This window comes from Condylura cristata, unplaced genomic scaffold (genome assembly GCF_000260355.1).
Source record: "Condylura cristata isolate star-nosed mole 26May11 unplaced genomic scaffold, ConCri1.0 scaffold00006, whole genome shotgun sequence".
NCBI lineage: Eukaryota > Metazoa > Chordata > Mammalia > Eulipotyphla > Talpidae > Condylura > Condylura cristata.
The window spans coordinates 38,292,763-38,318,074 of record NW_004567107.1 but is presented as its reverse complement, the minus strand read 5'-3'; the positions used below and the strand labels follow the sequence as shown (position 1 = coordinate 38,318,074).

Below are 25,312 nucleotides of genomic sequence, written 5' to 3'. Positions count from 1 at the left end.
TGTAGTTTTAAAACTTTTGTTAGTGTAGGATACACAGACTGGGCACTCAATGTCTTAGAAATTCACTGAATATAAAAATGAGAACACCTAACTTAAAAGAGGCAGCCGGGAGTGAATCTGATGACTTGGAAACCACATAATGGTATCTTCCTAATCGCTTCCAATTTCAAATAGTTTGTCTGATTTAATCCACGGGTCACTGAAAATTCAGAGATATTTTAGTCTCCAAACATTACCTTGGTCACTCTTAGGACGGTACCAAAATCCTTTGCCTAATGCTATGTTTGAAAATAAGGTTAGACCAAAAGTTTCTGAAATCTTGAACCCCAGCAGGTATTTCTGGCCCTGGCCATGGCATGGGGCTCCAGGCACGAGGAGCTGCTCTGGCAGGTGCCTGATATACAGCTCACACGTGCCTGCTGAATGCACGACCACAGAACTAAGACAGGCACCAGGACGCCAGTAAAAGCCCAGGCTCTGAAAGCCCTTGCCAGAGGATACCGCAAGCATTTTTGTGTGCTCCTGAAGTCTGGACAGATGAAAGGGTTCTTCAGGTGCGAGTAAGAGCTCACTGCTTGATGGTTTGTTGATGCTTGATAGAAAACATAAAGCAGAAACCACACGAGGATCTGTTCTGTGTTGGAAATTACAAGGCTGTGAGGAGGTGGGTGGCGCAAGTACTGGGCAAAAGTGTAAACCAACACCAGTGGTGGCTTGAACCTGCTTGCGACTGTGCTCCCTGGGGGAACTGGCACATAGAGACAACTATGCATGGAAAGGAAGAATGTTTCAGAACTGCTGAGGAGAGGGCTGAGGGGAACACTGTATCAGGGGGCTTTCAATAGGCATTGTATCACATCATAATAAAAAAGTAAACATTTGTCAGAAGCCTAGGTTGCAGGGAACATAGGGCACCAGTGACTTGAAGGATGGTGCAATGGACTGCTGTATTGACTCTGAGTGTTGTAGGGTGTGGGCTTGTTTCCCGTGAGCCCATGTCCCTTGAGCCCATGTATGTGTTTCTAGGCAGGCAGAAGACCAGTGAGCCTCTTAAATGTTCACAGCAGACATCAGCCACTCCACTGTATAAACTCAAGAGGACAGGTTGAGGGTAGCAGTAGACAGAAGGCTTCTGGCCCTTGCATACAAGCAAATAGTCGTGCTTGCCTTTGAAAAGAAACACAAAATTTTTCATTTGGCAAGAGAGTTGGGGGGTACTTGCTGAATTAGCTCCACGTCTGGCCCACTCAAAATTAACGTAGTAAAGCTTTCATGAGACCTGAAGGCCTTCACATTCTTCCAGCTTTTCAAATTTAAAGAGTTTCCTTAGCCATGTATGTCTTTCTTTCCTCTAGTAATTTTCTCTGTCATCCAGATTTAAAGAGTCTAGTCCCTGGAGGAGCTAGTGCAGTGGGTTTTTCCGTAACTGGCTGACTTATAGGCCACGTTAACACCATCATTAAAAAAAAAAAAACAAAAACCACCGAACCCCCCCCCCCAAGAATTTTAGGGTTTCCACTTCTGTTTTCTGTTGCAAATCTTCTAAAAATAGCTTCTGCAATTTTGCAGGTATTAGATCATCTCTAGATAATGCAAAAAGGTTGTGCAGACAGTGAGCTGGATGCGGCAGAGGCAGGAGGACCACCCAGGAAGGCTCAGAGGGGCCAGGCCACGCTTCACCATGAGCCACACTCCAGCCATCTGTGCACCCACGAGCTCATCCACATCGCCATCCATTTTCATGTGCAGTTACTGACCTCCCTCTAGAGAGTTCTTTCTCACTCCCTACTACACCCATTTTTCCATTTGAAAGTGCTCATCTTGTTGAGGCTTCCTCAGACTCACTTCACAGTACCACTCTCCCCTGATGCCAGCTTGCTGCTTGCACATGCTCCCCTCCTCCAAGAGCTCCTGGTGCCAAGGATCTGGCCTTACTCATCCTCGTAATCTAAGTGTCTACTGTGGGCCCTGGGAACTACTGGCTCTCAGTAAACACACAGAAATGTAGTTTCTGGCTTACAATTTTCCCAGCTTCCAGAGCAAGCAGATTCACTGCTGCTTTTTCATTATGTTTTAGTGGTCAACAGTAAGTCCTTTTCTAACAGAGCATCCGTATGCGGCTCTGTGCAGAATGTTGCCATCCGCATTTTATTAGAAAATTAGGGAAATGGTCTTTGTCAGCAAAGCTCTATTACGAACAAAAGCTGTCCCAAAGCATCCACCATGTCTGCTGATGAACCCAAGGTGGACAAACGGCCCCAAAGACATAGCCTCCATGGAGCCTAAGCAAGGGGTTCAGGTGCTTTGTGAGACTGATGTGGGATCACAGTACACTCTTCTCAAGTGTCTCCTTTAAAGGCCCTTTGCCCCCACCTCCAACTTCTGCTTTCTTAGACACTTTGACATGGAGAAAAACAGAAATTGGAAACTTTTTACTTGCAAGGACTATATCTGAGGCAAAATTTAACCAATACAATTATGCTAAGTAGAAAGATTGTGATTATCTATTTCTCTGTCCATTTCCCATGCCTCCTGGGTTACTGAATGGATATTTGATTTTAAGCATTTGAGACCAGTGTGGGAAGCAAATGTAGGCTTGGAAAAATTATTCAATAAGTGCCTCATGGATATCTCTAGAGAGGATGTTCAAAGGTGACTTGACTATTCCCTCCCTCTTGTGTGTAACTACAGGAGATCTCTTTAAGTGCAACAATTTGTTTCCTGCAGCCTATATTCTAGCAGATTCATCACAACTATGACCTAAATTGTACCGTCAACCTCAGAGGCTCTACAAAGCAAGCTCTCAGTCTACAGACATGTACTCCAATGCCAAAACATCCATAAAGAAAGTAGATCATTCATTTGAATCCCACTGCGCATCTCCTAGGGGCAGACACTATACTGTTGGTGGTGGGGTGAGAGAACCTCAAGAATTTTCAGGCAGTGCTTGAAGGGGAGAAAAGCAGCACACAGATAATTATTCACTTATTCCTTCAATAGGCATTTCAGTGCCAACTTCTGCTCCTAACACTGGGTCGGGAAATGACAAGAGAAGACTTTTGGTATCGTCTTCCTTTCCAGATAATGGGAGGAGGCAAACGTGTGATGCCAGGGAGAGGTTAGGGTGCTAATTCATATGTGGGAATAAGAGTTGGGAGATGGATTCTGCAGGAGTGGTGGGTGTGTACAAGCAATGTTTCGTGATGAAAGCGATTCTCCAGTGAAATCTTAAAACCCATGCACTATTCATGGAGTAGGATGGGGTGGAACAGGGAAAGGTGGAAGGTTTTAGAAACAGGCGTGGAGGCAGAAGCACAACCCCAGGGTTGAGAGTCAGGGGTGGGGAGCGAGCTGAACAGCAGCAGTCCCTGAAGCCCTGCCCAAGACACAAAGCAGCTTTTCTGCCCGGAGAGAATCTTCTGGCAATTCACTGGCCTTTGTCCTCACCGAAGAAGCATGGTGTAGGTCCAAATAACCATTACCTGAATGAACTGGGAAATCTAAAGGATTGAGGGGCTGAGTTCTCTTTCACTCTTCCCTTTTCCTTAGTCTCCCTTCACCTTCAGACATCTGTACGAAGAGACTGCAAGTTGGAAAAACTTATAGATCCTTTGAGAACACCCCAACAACAGAAATAAATGGCCTCTGGCTCTTTCCAAAGGTTAATCTTCTTTTCAGGAAGGCCAAGGGATTGAGCAGAGCTCAGGGCAAAGCTGTGCTTAGGAAATCTGAACCACCTGGAGGATCTCTAGTCAAAAGACACAAAAGAGTGAGTTCAACATAGGCTGTTCTTTCATCTATTTAACATGGAAGTGCTGACAGCCAGATGGTGCCCAGCTTCCTGCATGGTTTAGCAGGCAAACACACCTACAAACAAAAGCAGTGGTCACTGAGTCCCATGGGAAGCCAACGTCACAACTACACGCAGTCACCAAGGAGCAGACTGCTCACCACGTCAGTGTCCTGCTCACCACGTCAGTGTCCTGCTCACCACGTCAGTGTCCTGCTCACCACGTCAGTGTCCTGCTCACCACGTCAGTGTCCTGCTCACCAGTCTTCCTCAAGCTTGAGCATCTACCTGCTTGTTTCTTTGTCAGCTGGTCTCTGTTGACTAGTGGGACCATCTGGTCTTACAAGGCAAAAGTAAATCAAAAGCAAAGCACAACAGCAAATATATAGCAAGGTAGAAGTGCAGATATTGCAAAAATAAAAGACAAACTTTTATAAAGTTGAAGAAAGCAAAGTTGGAGAACTGCTGAAACCAGATACAAATAATTTGTCAGTAGGTAAAGTTACACTGGTTAACAATTAAGAGGAAAATGGAAAGGATGATGGCATTTGAGGAGCTTTGAAAGAGCAGGGATGGAATATCAAACCATTAAGAGACCCTTGGGAAACCTGACTCATATAAATACTTTTGCAGAAGTGGTCCTCCTTAAGAATGAAAATGTTTGTCATTTAGAACAGGGAGGGTGATGTCTACAGAAAATTAAATGGCCAAGTATACCCAGAAGTCCAGGAGACACTTGTCAGAGTCCACAAAGCCAGGAGGAAGAGCCGAGAAACACCCAGAGAGGACAAAAGCATATCATTCCAGCTAAAAGACTGATAGAACCTGACAGCAAGAAGGCACAAAGTGGGTCAAGGCATCCCATCCCAACCCACTGCTCGGGTTGATAAAATTCAACCCCAGGGACAAAGGTGGAGTGACTTAGAAACTGTTGCCCAGACCAATAAACCAGCACCTCTGCAGTATACCCTAGGAAGGGATGGAGTAAGCAGCCTCCTCCACCCCATTTAAGCCAGGAACCCCTGACTTTCCTCACAGTTGTTTCTTCCCTAGCCAGCCCAGAACCTCTTCCTGGGTGTCCTTTCCTTTTATTGCTAAGTAAACTTTGCTTTTTCTTCCACTAAAGATATGGCTTTGAATTCCCCTGACATCATAGTCAAGGATTGAGGAATACCAAAACCCAGGAACAAATGGACCCTTTTCTGATCATGCTGCCAAAGTCATGTGTAAGCTGAAAGTGGTTATTCTAGCAAAGTGCAAACTCTACTTCTCCTCATGAAACAGAAAAAAAAACAAAAACAAAAACAAAAAACCCCCATGAAACAGAAAAAAAAAAAAACCCAACTCTCCACACCAATATTTCTCTAGGAATTCATAGTTAGAATTATACCTTGCATGTAAATAGCCCAAAAGATGTACTAAGCTTATATTTGTAATTTTTATCATTTTTTTATTTTAACATAAGAGTTTATTTTTACATTATTTTGCACCTTTTCCTTTATCATTATTTTTAAAGTAAAATTCTAATGAAGTCCCCTGTACATATCTACTTTGAAATTTTGGTCCTGGTGTTAAGTCAACCTCATGTAGCCTTTCAAAGGCCTCTTTCCCATGGGTTAAAATGTGACTTGATGGTGATGGGAAACCCAAGGGAATTGCAACTGAGATGGAAAAATGCACAAAAATATGTAAAAATAAACTAATATAATAATAAAAAAAATGTGACTTGAGGGCTCTCCCTGGTGGCGCAATGGGTTAAAGCACAGCACTATGCAGCAATACACAACCACTGCAGCATGAGCTTGATCCCCAGCCAGGGAGCTGACCCACATGGCACAGCAGACTTCTGACCCACCCACTGCTCCCCTCAGCAGTATATTTCAGTACATCTGCCTGTTCTCCTACCCACTCTGTCTCTGGTGAACCCTCTCACCCTCTGAACCTCTGGCCTGTGCCCCAGTTCTTGCGTGCATGAAGAAATAACTCTAAAAAAAAAAGTGACTTGAACAGAGACCCTGACAGCACGATGGGGAATGTGGAGGAGTCACAGGGGCCTTTCCTGTCACAGTGCTTCTCCTCAGGACTGGGAAGACCCTAGAACAAAGCCTCAGATGCTTGGTCTAGTCTAAGTCACCACAACCTGGCTTTCTTACAGTAGAGTTCATCTTCAAAAGCATTATGGGGTTCTAGGAAATAGCAGCTAGTCTTAATTTTACATGGAAGCAGAACTACTAAAATTATAGCTTAGGCTTCAGGAAGGGGAGGGTTTAAATGCTCAAGCCCCAGTGTTGGGCAGATCAGAGCCTGAATTGTGCCTCTACCTTGGAGGACTGTCCCTGAGTAGGGTACCCTACCTCTTTGATCTTCCTGAGAATGAGGGAAAACAGTACAACTAGGGTTGACCTGAGGATTAATCAATAACAGATGCAGGATGAGCTCAGATGGGTCATGCACTAAGCACTCAATCAATATTTGACGAATCTTAAAATTCCAACAGGTACAAAAATGACTTCACCCCTTGGGAGGAGTATACAACACACACCCATGGGGATGATTTCCACACCTCATATTCTTATTTCCTTCCTTATTAAAACTTTATTAATGGATAAAATTACAAAGCACGCAGAAGCCTCTACAAAATCACATACCGCAAAGACACTAAATTAATTTAGGAGCCCCCAAGACTCTTACTGGTGAATAGAGGCTATTATCGGCTACAGCTGAGGACGCATTAAAGGCTATGTGCAATTTTTGGCAGATACACTGTCTCCCATTCAAGGCAGCATTTTGGAATATAAGTGCTTTGAGTGATGCTATTATAGTGATTGGCTTACAAAAAACAATCATGTGCATATGCATTGTTCTAGTGTTAATTTACAAAGCAGATCACGCAGATATGTGACTCTTTAGAACACTGGATGAAAAACCCCGGCCAGTTCTAGCAACTTTGATGGATCCCAGTATATAATTGGTCCAAAGAAACTCAGTGACAAAAAATTTCACTGCAACAAAAGAACAGGAGCTAATAATTCTTTAAAAAAAATTACACAGTCATTCTCATAATTATATGGTCATTCTTTAAAATTATTAAATAACTCTGGGAACTGATTTAATAATTTCACTTATGTGGAGTAATCCACAGAACCGGACAATATGGCTTGGGCTCACTTTTGTTTTTAAGTCACTAGCCAGCCAACATACTACCTGAGACAAGCACTAAGAACCCAGGAACCATGCTCACCAGTGGACTTCATGTTTGGTTCACTCACACTCAAATTCAAATGCTGAGACCTTACTCTCCAAAAGGTTGGTATTAGAAGATGAGGCCTTTGGGGGATAACTAGGTCAATGGGGTGGGGCTCTATGATGGGATTAGTGCCCTAATAAGAAGACAGCTTGCTTCTTTTGTCTCTGCCAGGTGAGGGCACAGGAAGAGGACCGCCACGTGCAAACCAGCAAGAAGCCCACCAGAACCTGACTCTGCTGGCCCATGCTTTCCACCCTCCACAGCTGTGAGAAGTGAATGCTCCTTTTTTAAGCCACCCAGTCTATGGTATTTTGCTATGGCAGCCTAACACACTAAGACAACAAGATACTTCTAAGTGCCCATTTACTCTCATTTTGAAACTCAGTTTTAATAACTTCTGAGCAAGTCATTCCTCATTCAAAAACTTTAGTCACCCTTTGCTCACAGAATGAGTAACAGATTCTTACCTTGACATTTCAGGCACTCCAAGGTTTAGCCTTAATACCTTTATAACTTTCTTCCTTCCAATTCTTGCTTTCTATTGTTAAGTCAAACCAATATACTTCTTGTTCCCTGTTAGATAACCTTTGTGTTTCTACCTCAGGGCCCTTGTTCATGCTTACCCTTAATCCCACATATTTATGACCCTCAAAAGCCCATTTCAAATACTAACCTCCTTCACAAAGTTGTTTCAATTCTTAGCAAAAGGAATCCCTCTCCTTTGAGAACTGCTTGTAGATTTTCTGTATCCGTCTTCTAATGTAGCACTTTCTCCCTGATACTTTATAAACATTTAACACTATTAAGTAACAATTATAATATTTTAATAAGCACCACTCATGTAGGATTTATGATGACTTTACATTTCCTCATTCAATCACCCAATACAGAGTTCCCAATAAACTACACAATAGGGCACAACTAATGAGTATGGAGGGTGCATGGACACTAATCCTTTAGTATCAGAGCAGTAGGAGCCACAAATAAATGTCTATTCATAAAGTAGGTTCTGAGCATAGGTAGCATTGCACCTAGGTGCTCAGCTGAATATCTGTACCCACAGACTTCTTTTCATTGGTTCTCCATCACAGTCTGCTTTTGTTGTTGTTGTTGTTGACAAATACTACTTACAAATCATGCATCCTCATATACTTAGAATAGTATTAAAGACAAGGTAAGAACATGTGTTCTCAAAGGTGGATTTTCATTTGGACTGTACTGGGTCCAAGAACTTGGTCATTCAGGTCTTTACAGCCTGAACATTGGAGTTCTATTCCCTTTTCTAGCTGGACTTTTTGAGTGTGCTACCCTAGGGCAGGCCAAGGCAGTGCTTTGTTTGTATGTTTTGGGGACTGTGGAACTTCTCTAGTTCCAGGGTCTGCAAATAGGTTTTCACAATGTATATTGAATTATCCAGCTTTACCCTTTCCTTCCAATACGTTGTTTTTCTCACTGATCTATGTTTTTTAAAATTAGCCATATTCCACATTATAATCCCTCCCCCCAAGTAATTAGCTTTTTTCTTCCTCCAAGATGTTCGTGCTTCTGAAAATCGAAACTGGTTAAGATATACATAATTAGTCACTCTCAATCCAAACTATTTTGTTGATGAACATTTATATTTCCTTAATGTGGTAAAGTAGGAAAGTGAGCTTAGGCATTATAAGGGCATAATTATGTCATTAAAATGATAATAGTCTGGGCATAATGAAATGTTTTTATATACACATTTATAAGATTCAATTAATATCAATGGCACATTTTGAGATAACTGTCAGTTAAAATATACTAACCACTCCCATTCTTTTTTTTCCAAGTCCATGTTAACTTCCCAAGTCCATTAAGCCCATGTTAATGCTGCAGTATGAAGGCCTGGACCATCTTCTACCTCTAAGCCTTGCAACACAGCAACCTCCTGAAATAGAGGTGTTTTCATCATCAGGGGCCACCCAAAAGAGCTCTCAGTTTCTGTTTTAAAGGTTGAAACCAAAAATTGACCAGTTAACTTTTAACCAGTCCAATTATAAGATAAGATTATTTGACAAAACTTAGTAGAGGTTGTCCCTTCCCCTTTGAAACAGTCTCTGTATTTGAATTGAGCTACAAATTGGAGAGTCAATAATTCATTTTCTCATTTAGGGTCATCCATCCTTTATGGGCTTCCTTTACTTTCATTCCCAATTCACTGCTCCTGATTTCAGTGACAGCAAAAACAAAGTCACTTTTAGTGATGCAACCAAGAGCACACACTGCTGTAACCACACATAATCAGCTAAGAGCAGTAATAGCCACCATTCGTGCAGGACTTGCGATATGTCAGGTGCTGAACACTGTACATCACACCTGTTACTTCTACGAGCAAAGCAGTTCTACAGTCCAAGCAGCTTTCACTATTCGTTTTCGTTAGCAATGAAGGGAAGCAAGAGAACAACACAGCATGGAGTTTCAGGGTATGGTGGCCAAAGTAACTCATCCAGCAGACACAGAGAATAAGAAGGGAATGCTGGCAGGAACAGCAAAGAGCAGGACAGTTCTTTAAGTGGTTGAAAGGCCATTTCTCTCTTTGGCCCATCTTGGGCTTCCAGTAGCACATTAACCTGATACATTTTCTCTTGTGCTGGATAATATTGCGTGTGCCTGTGCTACTCTCTTCCACCATCAAAGGCAACACAGAAAATGTTTAATCTAACAGGTCTAGGGGGATGAAACAAAAGCAAAACAACAAACACAATTTTGAAGCCCGAAGATCCACCTACCTCTTCCTCATGACACTCAAACTGGTACATCCAAAAGTTCTCCATCTCTCTGGGTACTGTTTGGGTGGCAGGGTCAGCTCCGGTGATCCACTTGTGACTGAGGCTAACCCCTGACCTCAGTGTCTGTCCAGTGGATTATCTCCAGTGGTGTTAGATGCCTGAGTCAATAATGCAACCAGTAACAGGAGATGTGACCACATCCCCATGTCCAGCCCACTGTTAACCCCTCCCTGTCTGACTGGCCAGGCAGCCATGCGTCACTGACAGCATCATCACCTGATGTTTCTGAGAAGGGGCTGGTCTACCCCTTTTGGCAGCAACGCCTACTATTTATAGGAAAAATAAACCTGGTTCTGAGGTGCTACCAGAAACTTTCACACACTGTATACTCTGCAGTGTTTATAGCATCTGTGAAGAAAGCATCCAGTTCATGTGAAAGGGAGAGATGGGGTTGGAAAAAAGCAGTTTTCTCAAGTCCTGCTTCAGAATGCACTTGAAATGTTGGGACTTTAGAGAACGCTGTGGCAGCCTGGGTCCCCGGGGTGCACGATGCTGGAAGGGCATGGACCCTCTCTGCCTCATTTGCTGAGTGCCTCCAGCATTCTAGTGATGCAGGAGTAAGGGGGACAAGGCAAGCCAGCTCCACAAATACAGAAAAGCAAGCTGTCCCAAGGGCCAGCCTGGTTTGACTGAAACCAACAGATCACCCCTAGTCGGGATCAAGAGCTGAACTTCTCTGCTGAGGAAGAGACAAGTTAAAGGTGAAGAAAAGGATGGGTAGATTCAAATGGACAGGTGGTAACTCATGGAAATAGAGGCAGACATAGTGGTTCTGAATCAGAAGTCTGGCAGCTCTCTCAGAGCCAAGCAATCTCTTGATTGCCCAGGGCTTTGAGGATGCACATGAATGCATGAAAGTTACAGAACATCCAACAGACCCCCTCCTCAGAGATAGCTCTAGCCTTCCTTCTCACCAAGCCCTTTATCAAGCATTTCTGAATCTGCCTATTTAGTGAAAAGTAGGAAAAAATACTCAAAGGACTTCATCCACCCCCGGGGCAATCCTCCCATGTGGACAGGCTAGTTCTGCTCTCCAAAGTGGAAATGGGGTCAGAGAGTGGGTGTCCTCCATACTTCATCTGCCCTCTTCTTTCAGTGCTTCTGGCCACTCTTGCTGGGAATCGGCTGGCCCCTGCTGCATAATCTGGGTCAGGAGAAAGCCCTTTTTAAATGATGAGCACTGCAGGAGGTATTTCTTCCTAAATGATAGTTTTGCATGTCTCTAAAAACATTTTCCTTTTCTATTAATTATTTAAAAGATAGTAAATTTTTGAGTGCTTGTTCTCAAGTGTCCAAATTGAATACTCCCAACCATTTAACTCTCCCCAGCTCATAGACAAAGTCATTTTCCCCACCATCACCCTTGAAAATTGCTTTGGTGTGGGTTCATGAACCACTCAGGACAGGTTGAAGCCATTAGAGTCTTCACTGCTGCTTCAGAAGCTTGCAATCTTTTCGGTTACTAACCAGAAAATCACCAACACCCAAGACTTAACATACCAGGCACACTACAAAGAAAACTGCTGGGCCTTCTGAAAAGCTGTAGAAAGCATCTACTCTAGTATCCCGATTTCCTTCAGAACCCAGAACTCCTTCCCTGTCTTTTATGTTCATCCTTGCCTTTCCTTTAATGTTCAATATGCACCTGAAACCTGCTTAATTATTCACCACTGCCTTCTCCATGCCTCATTAATAATGGATGATACCTGCAATGGAAAACTTCACCCTCATCAAAAAAAAAAAAAAAACAAAAAAACCTTCACCTCAGAAAGGTGGCAGACATGGGAACACAGATTGGGATCCACATTGCACAGCCACAGGGAAATGGATGCACTAAAATGACAGCCAGTCTCAAAACCTTATCCGTGCCTGGATGGTGCTCTCAGCACCATTGGGACCCCCAAATGATGAGCCTCTTAACTTTATTTGCATCACAACATGTAGGGAAAAAAAAAAGAATATTTGTATAATACACTGGGCTAGCTGGAAAAGACCTAGATCCCAGAAGAGACTACCAGGTTGAAGGTGACATCCCAGGTGGCCCAAAGTCATACCCAGAGTCCAGGGGGACCGTGAGCACACTGGCTGAAAGTTCTGCCTTAATGAGAATTTTCAATAAATCCTTTTGACACTGATAGTTTGAGGTTAAACTTAAAACCCTTTTACTTATGAAGAATCTACTTTAGACATGCTCATTCCTTTAGGACAATCCTTCCTTTTTTCCCCATTTACAGACTCTCCCAAACCCCAGCCTTCTCTGAGCTCATACCATTCCCTTTTTCACCACTTTGACTTCAATCAGTCATTTCAGGATCTACAGGTCCCCTGTGCTCAGCTAGATAACAAATACAGTGAGAACTTGGGAATGGCTGACAAGGTCAGGGGCGAAGGCACAGCTAGCATTCGGGATCCTCAAGCTTTAACCCTGATATCTTTTTGCTGGCAAAAGGACAGATAACAAATGTAGTAGACAGACTTCTCCAAAGACCACCCCCATTCCTTCCTGCCACCAACTACTGTGGACTAGTGATTTACTATAAGCAATAAAATACTGTGAAGGTGATTGGATGCCATGTGATTGGGTTACAGAAGACTGGGGTCACCATTTGCTAGCAGACTCCATGGCCTTCTTTTGTCTTGCACATTTCATCAAGGCAGGAGCCAAGTAGGAGGATGCTCATATGGCAACACCAGAGGTGTGTCTGGCTTAGTCAGTAGGGAATCAAGACTGAGTCCAATGGCCTATGAGGAGCTACACCTACCAAAGCACATGGGCCGGAAGCAGATGCTTCTCCAGTAGAACCTTCAGATGACCACTGCACTGGTACCTTGACTGCAGTCTATGAATGACCCTTCAATAGAGGGCAAACTAAGCCAGTGTGGTCAGCTTCCATAAACACTGTGGGTTGTATTAGGTCATTAAGTTTTGAGCAGTTTGTTACATAACATTAGCTAAAACACTAAATAAGGCTTCAGATGAAAGCCTCAAAAGCAGAGGGGACCTAGAGATGTAGCTGAGGACTCAACAGAGGACCAGCCTAGAATAGAATATAAATTACACAGGCAGGGCTGATGTCCACTTCAGCCAGAGTCTGTATTCAGTTACAGACTCCTGCTGTACTCCTGGTATCTCAGACAGTGCCTGATCTATAGGAGGAACTCAACAATATTTGTCGAATGAATTATAAATTATGAGATAGATTTTTGACCAGAGACAATAATTGTGACTCTCCCGTCACTGACAAAATGAAAACTACAGTTGAAGAGGTGCCATCCTACCCTTCTGAAAAACATACATTGTTGCCAAACAGTGTTGCTGAACAGGGATAGATAGCATAGCTTTGTGGCTAGGCTCTATTTTTCATTTACAATACTCTGTATATAACTGGTGCTCAATTAAAGCCAAAGCATTAGCAGGGAAATAACTCAATACGACCACCTTATAGCACTTTTTCAAACAGACGCTGGAAACACCTTTATTCCTCTGGTATCATTTACTTGTCTACAGAGAGATTTCCTGAGCCTGGTGAAACATATTAGGGCCAGTTTTGCTGTTGGACAGCAGATACCTTTGTTCTAATGTTAAGCTTCTGTGTAAGCTTCTTATTTATTGAGATTCTGCTACTGCCTTTTTCTAAAGAGTCTGGAACATATCAAATAACAAATATGATTTTAGAGTCAACACTGAGTGAGGTATACTCTTCCATAGCAGGCCAAGAGGACAATTTGTGATAAGAATATTTAGGGTCTAGTCTTTATAGGTCACAAATGTACATAAAATGGAGCTAAATGTCCTAGGAAGAGCCCTCCCCACACCCCCAACCCATCTCTCCTACACTTGACAAGAATAAACATGCTAGCCAGGAACTGATTCACATGGGAAAATCATGCCTAACAGAACAGGTATTAACTCTAAAGCCTGTCTACTTAACTTGCAATCTCATTTCAACTCCATTCCTTGCTACCAAGATCCTGGAAAAACAATGGCTGGACAGACTCCCTGAGGAGCTGTGGACCAATACTAGGAAAACTCTCAGTTCAGAATAATTTAACAGGAATCTTTCACCAAGAAAATGGAATCCTTCAGCAGCAAGAACATTTTTATTTCACTCGCCCTTCCTTGTAAGCTTGAAAACACAACCACAAGGTCAACAGGATAAAATGCTGCTAACAAGTCTTAATGAATTAGCATGTGCACTTGACCTTGGTCAATAGTTTCCTAGCAACAATTGAAAAAAAAAAAAAATCCGTGTAGGTTGATGCTGAATTCAGGGCAGGAGAAAAAGGAAAAAGGACAGGGAGGAGATAATGCCAAGGAAATCAAGGCCCAGAGGAAGCCAAGGATGCTCCTCAATCCTCATTATGTCGTCTTCCTCAGATTAAAAAAATCATGGGCACAGAAGAGCACATGATCAGGGTGGGTGTTAACACCAAGCCCTCACTTCCCAGGATTTTGACATCTCCTTCTCTGCAGCAGAGTGTCTGTTTTCTGACTAAGCAGTGTAAGTGGTGAAATGCTTTCTTGCCTCAAAGTACTTTTGTCAATTGTTCTGTGGAATCTGGAAGTGGTACCTGCCACCACTCACACTGATTAGTCATCAACTCTGTTGGAATCCATCAGAACATTCCAGGAAAGAAATGCTTCCAGGCCGCTCAAGCTGGAAGCAGAATCCTTGGGTCACTTGGAGAACCTGACCAGAATGGGCATTTGAGGGTGCAGGAGGGATCAGCAGAAAGGGAAACAGTAAACCAGAGAAGGCAAGGAAGGCGTGCTACAGACCAACAGTCTGCCAATGACCAGCCTGAAGTGGAAAGCGAGATTTGACCTACTAAGGCAACTAATACACTAAACGTGCGGTTCTCATTCCACATTTCCATAGAGGCCTCAATAGTTGCAGGGCCATTTTCTCTTAGTCGTCCCTGGACATAAATCTGATAAAACAGAAGCTGAAAAAGAAAGCAGGTGACCAACACAAGGTAGCTGCTGCAGGTCAACTTCAGGGCAAAAATGTGCCTATAGTGAACACTTATGGAGCTTCAATGTCGTGAAACTTGCTCTAAGATGCAAGAGGAGGGTAAGACACCAAGTCTTCGACAGACTGACAGTGACTAGCAGAGGCAACAGCCTATAGCATGTGAGGCAAGAAGATAAGTAGCCCGTAGTGTATGTCAGTAACTTAAATTTTAACTTAATTTTGGAAATACTGATGCCACAACCAAATCTCCAAAGATTCTAACCAGGAAGTTTGGAATTCTGGGAATGTGATCTGTATAAAAGTGAGAGTCAGTGTGCTAACAAGTGTGCTATGGAGACAGGTCTGGATAAGCAGAAGTATATTGGAATTTGCAAGGGAAAGGTCAATTTGTAAAGTGAACCTAGTCTATGGAGGGGTGGCATCTTTATATGCCTAAAGAACTCATTGGAACTCATTATATATCTATAATTTACACAAAGGAAAGTACTTCAGGGGAGAATCTTGTCTCTGCATAAGACAAAAGGAATTAGATGTCCAGGCTGATTTGCAATCTAAGGCTCCATGTGATCTGTCAGAGACAGTGACTGGGAGGCAGACGACAGCTATTCTATTGAGAAATGGAGGCCCAAGTGCCCATCCTGGCTCCAAACTATCTCCAATTCATTCCTACACTTAGTGTTTGCTGTTCCACTGACCGGGTGGGTCTGATCAACTACAGAGGTTAACAGGCATGCTAACTGGACAGCTAGCTGAGTGCCCGCTGTCTTAAGATGAGAAACAGCAGGAGAGAGGAATTGCAAGTGGGACTCTTCAGCGGAATAAGTGACCTTTGTCTAAGTACAACAACATCCTTTCTATGACTACTCTCAAGAAAGTGGCCAGTGAAAACTGCTTCAAAGAAAGTGAGAAACTACAATTCTGTATTAGGACACAATGCCAGTTATAATTGTAATGGGAATTTTGAAGATGATCACATTTATAGATAAATCACATTTGAAAATTCTTTAGGTCTACATGGGTTCAGGATTTAATTGGGTTACATAAGGAATTCAATTATCTAGGATATATCTGTTCGTCTCCCAGCACCTCTTCTGCCTCACCTAGCCCCACCCCACTTACCATAGAAAATACTGAGCTTACTCAGATGGGAGAAGTGACACATATTTTTCAGAAGACTCCCCAGAAGTGTCTTGGGTCCTGATTTATTAAGTGAGTATATAAAATACCCCAGCTAGCCGTGTGTGCTGTGTTCCCATCTGGAAAGTGGTCACAAAATTCTTTGGCTACATCACTCTTTCTTTCCCTGCAGCTTGTCCCATCCTTACTGGCACAGTTTCCCACAGACACTGACTAGAGACAATCCATTAAAAAGGTGAGAAAGATTCCTTGGGGGGAGGGGAGGGAGGGTGTCAGATGAAGAAAAAAAATGGAGCTTGGGTGTTATATATCAATCTTGCCCATCATTACTTTTGTTCCATGGAGCACAAAGTAATTGGAAACCTTGCCTTCTGCTGTGAACATCACCTGGACAAATTTGCTCAGGAGACTCCAATATGGCAGTGCTCTGATGTCTTTGGGGAGACACCAGCCAGGGCCTGTAAGCAGAGGCTGTCTGGAGCTGAGCTGACAGGTGAAATGCTAAAGGTGAGTCAAAATAACCTAATACTTCAAATTCCAAGAGGAGAATGCAAAAGCGCACATTCTTCTCTCTCCTTTTGTCTTTTCATGATTGAAATGAATTATTTGCTTTGCAAAAGGGACTGTAAGATCAAATCTTTTTCATCTGAAGCTGTAAGAATAAGATCATTACATCTTCAAAAAAAATGTGTTGGTCACATCAGGTACTTACAGTTCATGAGAAAAAGTGGTTCAATTTTGTTATTGACAACTAAGTTCTGTTACTGAGGGCATTGCTCACTGTTGGCAGGGATATGGAAAATTACTGCTGATCCTAAGTTGCAGAATGAACTATTAAACATCCTGGTCGAGGAAGGCATCACGAAAACATTTCATTTTTAAAGGAAAAACCATTAACCTAAATACGCATACAAACCCAAGGAGCAATCAACATCCACATTTGACGTCCCAAAGCATCATTCCCAGAACAATCATTAGTATTCTTGCTGCAAACTTCCCCACATATGTTCAGTGGTTTCCAAACACTAGGACCATTATTAAGCTCAAAGCTGCTGAATACTTTGGATTTTTCATTGTCAAGGTACAAATCCAATACCAATTAGAATTCCTCACCTTAAGTAGTACAGTCCCCACCCCGACCTACTTTTTACTTTACTCTCAAGTGTATACTAAAAGCCAAATGAAGCATGTGTATTTAATACATGCACGAGCACAGCAGGAAATGAAAATGAAAAATTTAGACTACTTATCTTACCATGAATCATAGTAAAGTAATAACTTCCTATAAATTCTGTGTATTAAAACATAGAAATATTTCCCTTTGTTAATTTTTAAAGAAAACAGACAATAACAATGAGACTATCTCTCTGTATAGTGTATGATTGCTGAATAATGATGCCCCTATTTTTTAACTTAAGGCAAAGCTTTATGTAAATCTAGTTTTAAAAGTCAGAAGATATTATATGGCTTATGTCAAATGCCAAAGTCCTCTTTCCGAGGTTTCCCTATTCCAGGCACAGTTCTAAGTCTTCTAGAAAATTCTCCTGCCATTTATGTCCATATTCATTAAAGCATGTCCACATACCCTCACCTTAACTTTTCAATTTGAGACATTATTGCTTGGCTTCTACTATGAAAGAGTAGAATTTATTTCTTTAATGCTGCACCTTCCTTATCCTCAACATATGACAATTTCTGGTTAATCAAAAGTCAGTGTTTGTTTTCTACAAGATATACACACACATATGCTCTTCCCTGCTGAGAACATACATACATGATTGCATTGCTTGCACAGTAAGTTCTTTTTTTTGTGTGAGGTATATAGCTGAACTGTTTCTCCATTTGCATAGTTTCCTGTGTACTGATCAACAATTCACTCTTAACTCTCCTAAAGTTATCTAAAATTCCTCTCAGTACAAATAAGTTAGAAAAGTCCTATTTGCACCCTTTCTGGAAAACTCCAATCTGGAACCCTCTAAGCAATAGTCATACTGGATTAGGTGCCATCCGAGAAGGCACGCATGGGAGGTAAATTTTCTGGGACCTCTCTTATCAGAAACAGCCTTTATTTTGCCTTTCACTTAATTGTAACTCACACTGGGGAAGCCTCTGTCCCCAAGTGGTGGTTTTGAGAATCCAACACTATTGTGTTTCCCAATACTCTGTAACCGGAGTCAGCTGCCTGAGAGACTGAATGATACTCTCTTTCTTTTGTTCTGAAATTTCTATGGCCTTTTCATTTCCTGTTTTTAATGAGGAAACTATTACATCCTTTGGCTCTAGGAAATAGTCTAATAATTTTTCTTCCATTTTATCTATATTCCTACTACTCTCATCTTTTTGCCTTAGTTGCTTTATTTTCTTGGAGGATTTCTTCAACTTTGTTGTAAAAATTTATATTTAAAATTTCTGCTGTCATTTTTTTTAAGATTTATTTATTTATTCATACAGAACTGGGGTACAAGCCAGAAATGCAGAGGGTGAGAGGATTCACCAGAGACAGAGTGGGGAGCAGAACAGGCAGGTCAACGAAGTACAATGCTGAGGGGAGCAGTGGGTGGGTCAGGAGAGGTTTGCCTCCCTGTGGTCACCTCCAGGGCAGGGGGGTTCGAACTCATGCTGAAGTGGCTTTAGCTTCTTAGAGCTGTGCTTTAACCTGCTGCACCACCAGGGACGGCCTGTTTGAGTTTTTTTAAATGTGACTTAAAAATAGCATTCTCTTCTAATTTAAGAGCTCCCTCATCTCCTACCTCTCTGATGACACTGGTGTTTCAACATAGCCTCCTATTCTTAGCACTTATTTATTACCCTAGTACCTTTGCCATCTGCTTTCCTTGCATGCTCATCTTCATATTAGAGATGTTCTTCAAACATCCACTGATGTCTGAGTGTACACTCATATTTAAATGGGCCCCCCAAAAGCCACTGGAAGATTGAGGAGTGGCAGAACCCTTCACTGTGGAGTGATGGGGGTGGGGAGCAAGTGTTTCTAGAAACCCTCAAAGGTCAGGGTCATGGACATTTTCTCCTGGGCCTATTTCATCAGAGAGGACTATTCTAGTCTCCTGTTGGAGGCTGAGACCAAGACACACAGAATTCTTAACTGTTGGCTTAGGCCCTAAGTCATTCTCTGTTCAAGTCATTCTCTGTTCTACTCAGCTACTACTGCCTCGTAGACGTTGTACCCTGGAAGGTGCCTCATTCCCACTTCAGCTCTGGCTGGTGTCCCAGTTCCAGTGCTGCTCTGCTTATAATAAATCCTTTTTTTTTTTTTTTTAAATGGAGGAGGGAAGTAGTAACCTGGTGGTGTGGGCTAGAGAAAGGATCTGAAATCTATGTCTCTTGTAACAGACTTTCATTTTTTTTTCCTGTTCTACTCCCATACTCCTGCTATCTGAAGTATCTGGTGTCTCAAATTCCTTCCTGAGCCATTTGGGGGGGGGCACTGCACAATTTATCACAGCCACAGAAAATGGAAACTTCATTAATGTGATTTCAGAATTAATCCAATTATGCTGTGTTAACAAACCATTCCAAATCCCCAAGGCTTAAATAACAAAGGCTGACTCTTCTCTCAGGGTACATGTCCATCCGGGTCACCTGGGACCCACACTCAGAGGCTCTGCTATCTCATTATACAGCCACCTTAATGTGAGGTATTAAAGGAAGGTGCAACGTAGCTTTGCCCACCTCGAAATCGCCACACACTTCATTGTTTCCATTTCATCAGTCATGTCTAACCTCCAGGGGAGAAGGCAGTGCAGTGCAGTCCTCCCTGTGCTTGAAAAAAAAAAGCACACCTGGAAATTTTGGGGAGCACTAATATCTAACACAGCCAGGCATCACTTTGGTGCTCCACAATTTTATTGTTCTCATCTGCTGTTTCTTTTGTCTGGGTGCCTGTGGCTCTCTTTTTTCCTGTCATTTTAGTGAAGCTTGAGGAGTGATCACCACCATTTCAAGCTGCTCAACACACCACTCAGAGCAGCCCAAGCCCTCCACGTATGCTGTGTGCCTACAACCAGCATCTCTGTCTCTTCCAGGATGCTGCTCTCAAAGCCACGTGGTCCCCTAGAGGGAGCACAGGAGGCCATGCACCTTTTCAGAGCTGACCATTCACTGACAATAGATTTCAAGAAGGGGGCTGGGAGGTGGCTTTCAAACATAGCTGGAAAAGAGAAACTCTATTGGAAACAAAGCACTTTTTCAAGACATCAGAAAACAATTCTTACACTCAGGGCTGAGCGTCTTGCATATCATGAGTTCCTCCTGGGGAGCAGCCCTACCTGCTCATTCTGCACAATTTACCAGCACACAAATGCCAGTTTGCTTCAAGTGAGGGGGAAAAAGCTCAAGTTTGGGAATGAAAGTGATGGTAATGGCAGTTAGCCATCAGCCACAATCTCTGGCAAGCGGCGATACAGATGTTCTCTATCTCCTGCCTGCCCTGTTGTGGCTTCAATCATGACTTCTGGAGAGAGAGTGCATTGCTTTTGCAGAAAGAATTCCAGGGCTACTTCTCTAGGACTGCTGACCACGGCCACCACGGGACAGTTCCTTTTATTAAAACTGTATCTGTGCTGATAAAACTGTATTTAGTTAAGTCTAAAATTCACACAGGAAACTGCAGATACATTTTTTTCTTGAACTATGTTTTTTTTTAAAACACACTTTAGAATCACAGAGAAAGTTTACAAGATGAAATAAACCAAACCAAACAAACTCCTCTCCCCCCAACCCAGAACACTGATTGGAAAGGAAAGCAGTAATTTATATTTTTAACAAGTACCTTCTGAACAGATTTTAGCCCACAGTGAATCAGACAGTGCTTTCCCCCTATATTCTGCAATGTCACACATGGGCCAAGCATCCAGTAAATAGTGTGTGATACAGAGGAGGAAATCAAGAGAACACATATACTTATACCCCCTTGAACCCCACCATAACACCACCAAAGGGAGAGCCAACGAAGGTCTTGTCCATAAATATGGTAGGGTAAACAACAACTTGCAAATTTAAATGACTTAAAAGTGACTTGGTGGAATATTTTTAAACACTGGTTTGTGGGTTTTGCTTTCTAAAACATCATTCAATGTTCTAGAATTTTTCCTTTTGAATGAAATGTCAAACAACAGAGGTGAGCTGTTCTCTTAGTTCATAGGAACAACAGTTCCTGGACTGCACAGTGGGTTCATCTCAAGGTCACAGGGACAATATGGCTAAAGGCAGTTGTTTCAGCAGTTGGTGCATGTGAGAAACTGGAAAAGGGAAGCTGGCATCTGGACAGAAGCTCCTGCAGTATTTTCTCTGATGGCTTTCCAAGTTTCTAACAAGATACAGAACCCAGCTTCTTGACAGCTCCCTACTTTTGAAAACCTGCTCCATTTCCACTTCATTTACAAACTGCTGGCTGCAACCCCTTTTTCCCCCTAGAGTGGAAGAACCTGGAGTTGGCTGAAGGTCAAGGACAATGCTGCACATGAACACAGCTGTTTTTAACTGACTGTGAAGCCTGGAAAACAGAACACAAGGCCCAACTAAGCCAACGCTGCCCCCTTGCAGGGAAGAGTACAGAGTCTCTCCTGATCTGTTGCCAATCTTACCTTAAAAGTGCCAGCATTTTAATCAACTACCAAATGTGGAGAGTTACTAAAAGAGAAGGTGAATTCTTATGACATGCATGGCCTTTACGTAGAAGCAAAATGAACAAACAACTTCAAATAATGGTTTCCCACTCCAAACGATATACTGAGAAAGTCTGGTGTAATAAAATGCAAACTTAAATGAAACTGGATGTAACCCCGACACTTCTTTTACTCCAAGCGCCCACATTTTAAGTAAAACTGCTTAAAAATTATTCAAGATAATGGAAAAGGGAGCCCCTGAGCAGAATTTTATAACAAGGCAGTGAAGGCAAAGGTGAGTCTTCTTGATTTATTTTGATTAGATTGTGGCACCTCAGCTTGCCATGTTATCACATTTCTTAGATATTTCAAAAATGGAAAATACAATGTCGACAGGGGCAGCAATAACTTTTTGTAGCTTTTCACGAGGAAATATAATTCAGTTTAGAAGCAAAAACCTGTCTTTTTTGAAATGAGAAGGCCACCCTGGTCTCACAGAAGTGAAAATTAAGCACTTACTGAAAACCACAGTGAGAGCACAAGGTGGGTGATCCAACAGCAGAAACCCGTGGCAGGAAAAGGTTCAGAAGAATTTTCTCCAAGGAAGCCACACTTCCCGCCCCAAATCTTTTATAAGGGGCTGCTTTAAAGGCCTCTCAAATTGCAGTACAGAATCAGCCACATGAATATCACCTGGGAACTTGTTAGATAATATGAACCTCACCTGAGCCCTGGGAGCCTGGAAAACAGTCATGATAAAGGTAATTTGCCTCCATCTTTCTGTTGTTAAAGGGCTTACTGCAAAACCCATTACCTACTGATACATAAGATTCTTGGGCCCCTCCTTGTTAACCTACAGCAAGCCCAGACACAGGTCCTCCAAATTCCCTTTTGCTACCTTGCAAATTATTAGCTGAACTGCTACTTAACCAGAATAAAAGTTCTGTTCATCACCTAGAGTTAAGCTTCTCTCCTTCCTCCAGGTCCCTGTACTGTGACCAGCATACAACCCTAGATAGCCTCTCCTGAGAAGAGGCTGGTCTCAGGTCAAAGTTTCTCAGTATAGTGCGTTCAGGTGAATTTTCACCCTGCCTGGCATACCTTTTTTAGTCCTCTTTAAATGAAAGCCCCTTTTCGTCTAATCCCAGCATGACTTGCAGGTCTTTTATCCAGAAGGTTCTCCTATTGCAACAGTCAGGCTCCCCCTATGACAAGTACTTTTGTCCCCTTCACAGTAATCTTTTCCAAGAAAGTCCTTACTCAGTTTGGACTTGCTTTTAGTTTTTTTTTAAAGAACATTTATTTTATGCATACAGAACTGGGGTACAGACCAGAGGCTTAGCAGCAGCGAGTGGCTTCACCAGAGACAGAATGACGCGCAGCACAGGCAGATGGACGAAGTACACTGCTGAGGGGAGCAGCGGGCGGGTCAGGAGAGGTCTGCAGCGCCATGTGGGTCACCTCCGGGGCGGGGATCGAACTCACGCTAAAGTGGCTTTAGCTTCTTAGTGCTGTGCTTTAACCTGCTGCGCCACCAGGGAGGGCCCACTTTACTTTTTATTTATTTATTTGTTTTTAATTTGAGGCTAGCAATACAAATCTCAGGCCATATCCCAGACCTTTTGAATGAGACACTGGGTGAGGAGGTGGACCTAGAAATTGCTCATAACTAGCACTCCAGGACAGGGTGAGAACCCAATCTGTCCAAGAGCCTGATAAGCATTCGAGGCTTTATTCCTTTTCAACCTAACCCTCACTCTGGCAGGAGCACAAGCTGAAGTCAAAGGTGACGCACGTTAAGTCTAAGGTGGTACACATTGTTCTCAGCATTCCCACAGAACACTTACCTCAGGACGTCATTTTGCAATGATACACACTGCTCCCAAGCAGCATCACCCCTTGGAGCGTTGAACAGAGTAAGCCCCAACCCACACATACTTACATCTCCATCCACTGGCCGCCGGTCGTCACCATCCCTGGTGGGACTAATGTCCTGGCGCATGACCCAGATGGGCTCTTTGGGGTCGTCGGGGGTGTAAGGCGAACGGATGGTCCTGGTTTTCACCTCCTCGATGGCCTCCTTGATATCCTTGATGGCCAGCGAGATAGCATCCCTCTTCTCCTTGCTATACCGCTGCACCGCCTCCCCGCCCGCGGTGCCCACTGCCCGCTGCTGCTGCCCTGCAGGGGCCTGTGGTCCAGGGCTCTCAGGCCGGACCCCACTTGGGGTGGGGGCACGCTCCAGGTCCTGCTCGGCTTCGGGCATGTCCTCTGCTGCCTTGTCTAGGCTCTGCGAGCTCATGCTCTGTTTAACCTCAGCTACGATCTGGTCGATGTCCTCCTCCTGCTCGTAGCTGTCCATGCGCGGGTAGGGTGCGAACTCCGCCTCCTTCTCCGGACTGTCAGACTCGCCATCCGAGCGCTCGTCATAGTGGTGCAGCCGAGCGCCCAGGGCCTCTTGGCGGTAGGCTGCCGCCTCGTCGCGCTCCTGCTCATACATGCGCAGTCCGTCGCGTGCCTCCAGCTCCGGCGCATCCCCGATCTCTTCATACACGTGCTCCTGGAGGCCCCCGTAGTCGGCATAGGGCTCCGCGTAGGGCTCATCCTCGCCGCGGTGGAAGAGCCGGTGCGTGTAGACGTAGCCTGAGTAGGCCGCGTTCATGGCCTCCTCGTGCTCCAGCGAGTGGAAATGCAGGTGGTTGGGCAGCGCGCGGCGCTGAGTGGCCTCGGCGTGCTCGGCCTCCGCCTGCTCCGTGTACTCCTCGGCCTCGGGCCGGTACTGAACGGCGTAGGCGCTCTCGTCCTCCGGGTCCTGGGCGCGTTCTGCATCGTAGCCGTCGCGGGCCGCGGCTATCACGTCGCCCTCGGCGGTGTCCGTGTGATTGTGGAAGCCGCTCTCGGTGCTGGCGGAGCGTGCCAGGCACTCCCCGCGTTCCTCCTCCTCCTGCTGCCGTGACTGCGCACCCCGGAGGTCCTCCTGGGCGTGCCCGCGCGGGGGGCCGCCTGCATAGTGCGGGAGCTGTGGCTGCGGCTGCTCCTCCTCTACTTCGGGGTGCTCCAGGTCGGCCTCCACGGACTCATTCACCTCCCCGCCCGCTGCCTCGTCCGTCACCTCCACCTCCGCGGACCCCTCCAAGTGGTTCATGGTGGGCGTCAGGGAAGGCTGGAGAAGGGCTCAGCTGGCTCACTGTGCTATCATTTTGCTCCACCTGGCTGGAAAAACAAAATGGGGAAGGGGCTGGTATTAGGTTCAGATTATAGTCAGGGTCCGGGTACCAAGATGACCTTAGAATCTGGGCCAATTAAAAAATGGTTGCAAATTTAAACTCAATCTGACAGCACATAGATCATGGTCTTCATAGCACCCGTCGTAATTTGTAATTACACTCTACTTGTTTAATTGCTTTCTGACTTCCTCCCTTCCCCACCTTCATGAGCACTTTGTTCCACATCGTGCTTACTATTCAGGTTCCATTTCTGTTACATATGAATACAGAGTGCTGCTAAATTGAATGGGCCAATTGACACATTTTCCATCTGCTAAGGGATAAATCTCTCTAAATTAAACCAGGATTGTAGATACTTTAGAAATGATTCTTTAAATAAATTTCAAGGACAAAAATAATCTTGAAATGTTTTGAAGCCCTTGCTGGCAATACAGATAATGCAGCCACCCTGAGGGAAGCTACCAACCCCCCATGGGTGCTTGTCCTGGCATTACT

At 43.8% G+C, this 25,312-nt stretch overlaps 1 protein-coding gene across 1 annotated transcript in view; it reads right to left on the bottom strand.

Annotated features, from left to right (window-relative positions):
- Positions 1 to 25,312, bottom strand: part of APBA1 (amyloid beta (A4) precursor protein-binding, family A, member 1) — a 199,977-nt gene that overhangs the window by 37,614 nt on the left and 137,051 nt on the right. The window contains exon 2 of the mRNA XM_004677608.2: positions 23,533 to 24,803. Coding sequence (XP_004677665.1) covers positions 23,533 to 24,735 — 1,203 coding nt within the window. The 5' untranslated portion in view covers positions 24,736 to 24,803. The remainder of the gene's footprint in view (positions 1 to 23,532; positions 24,804 to 25,312) is intronic.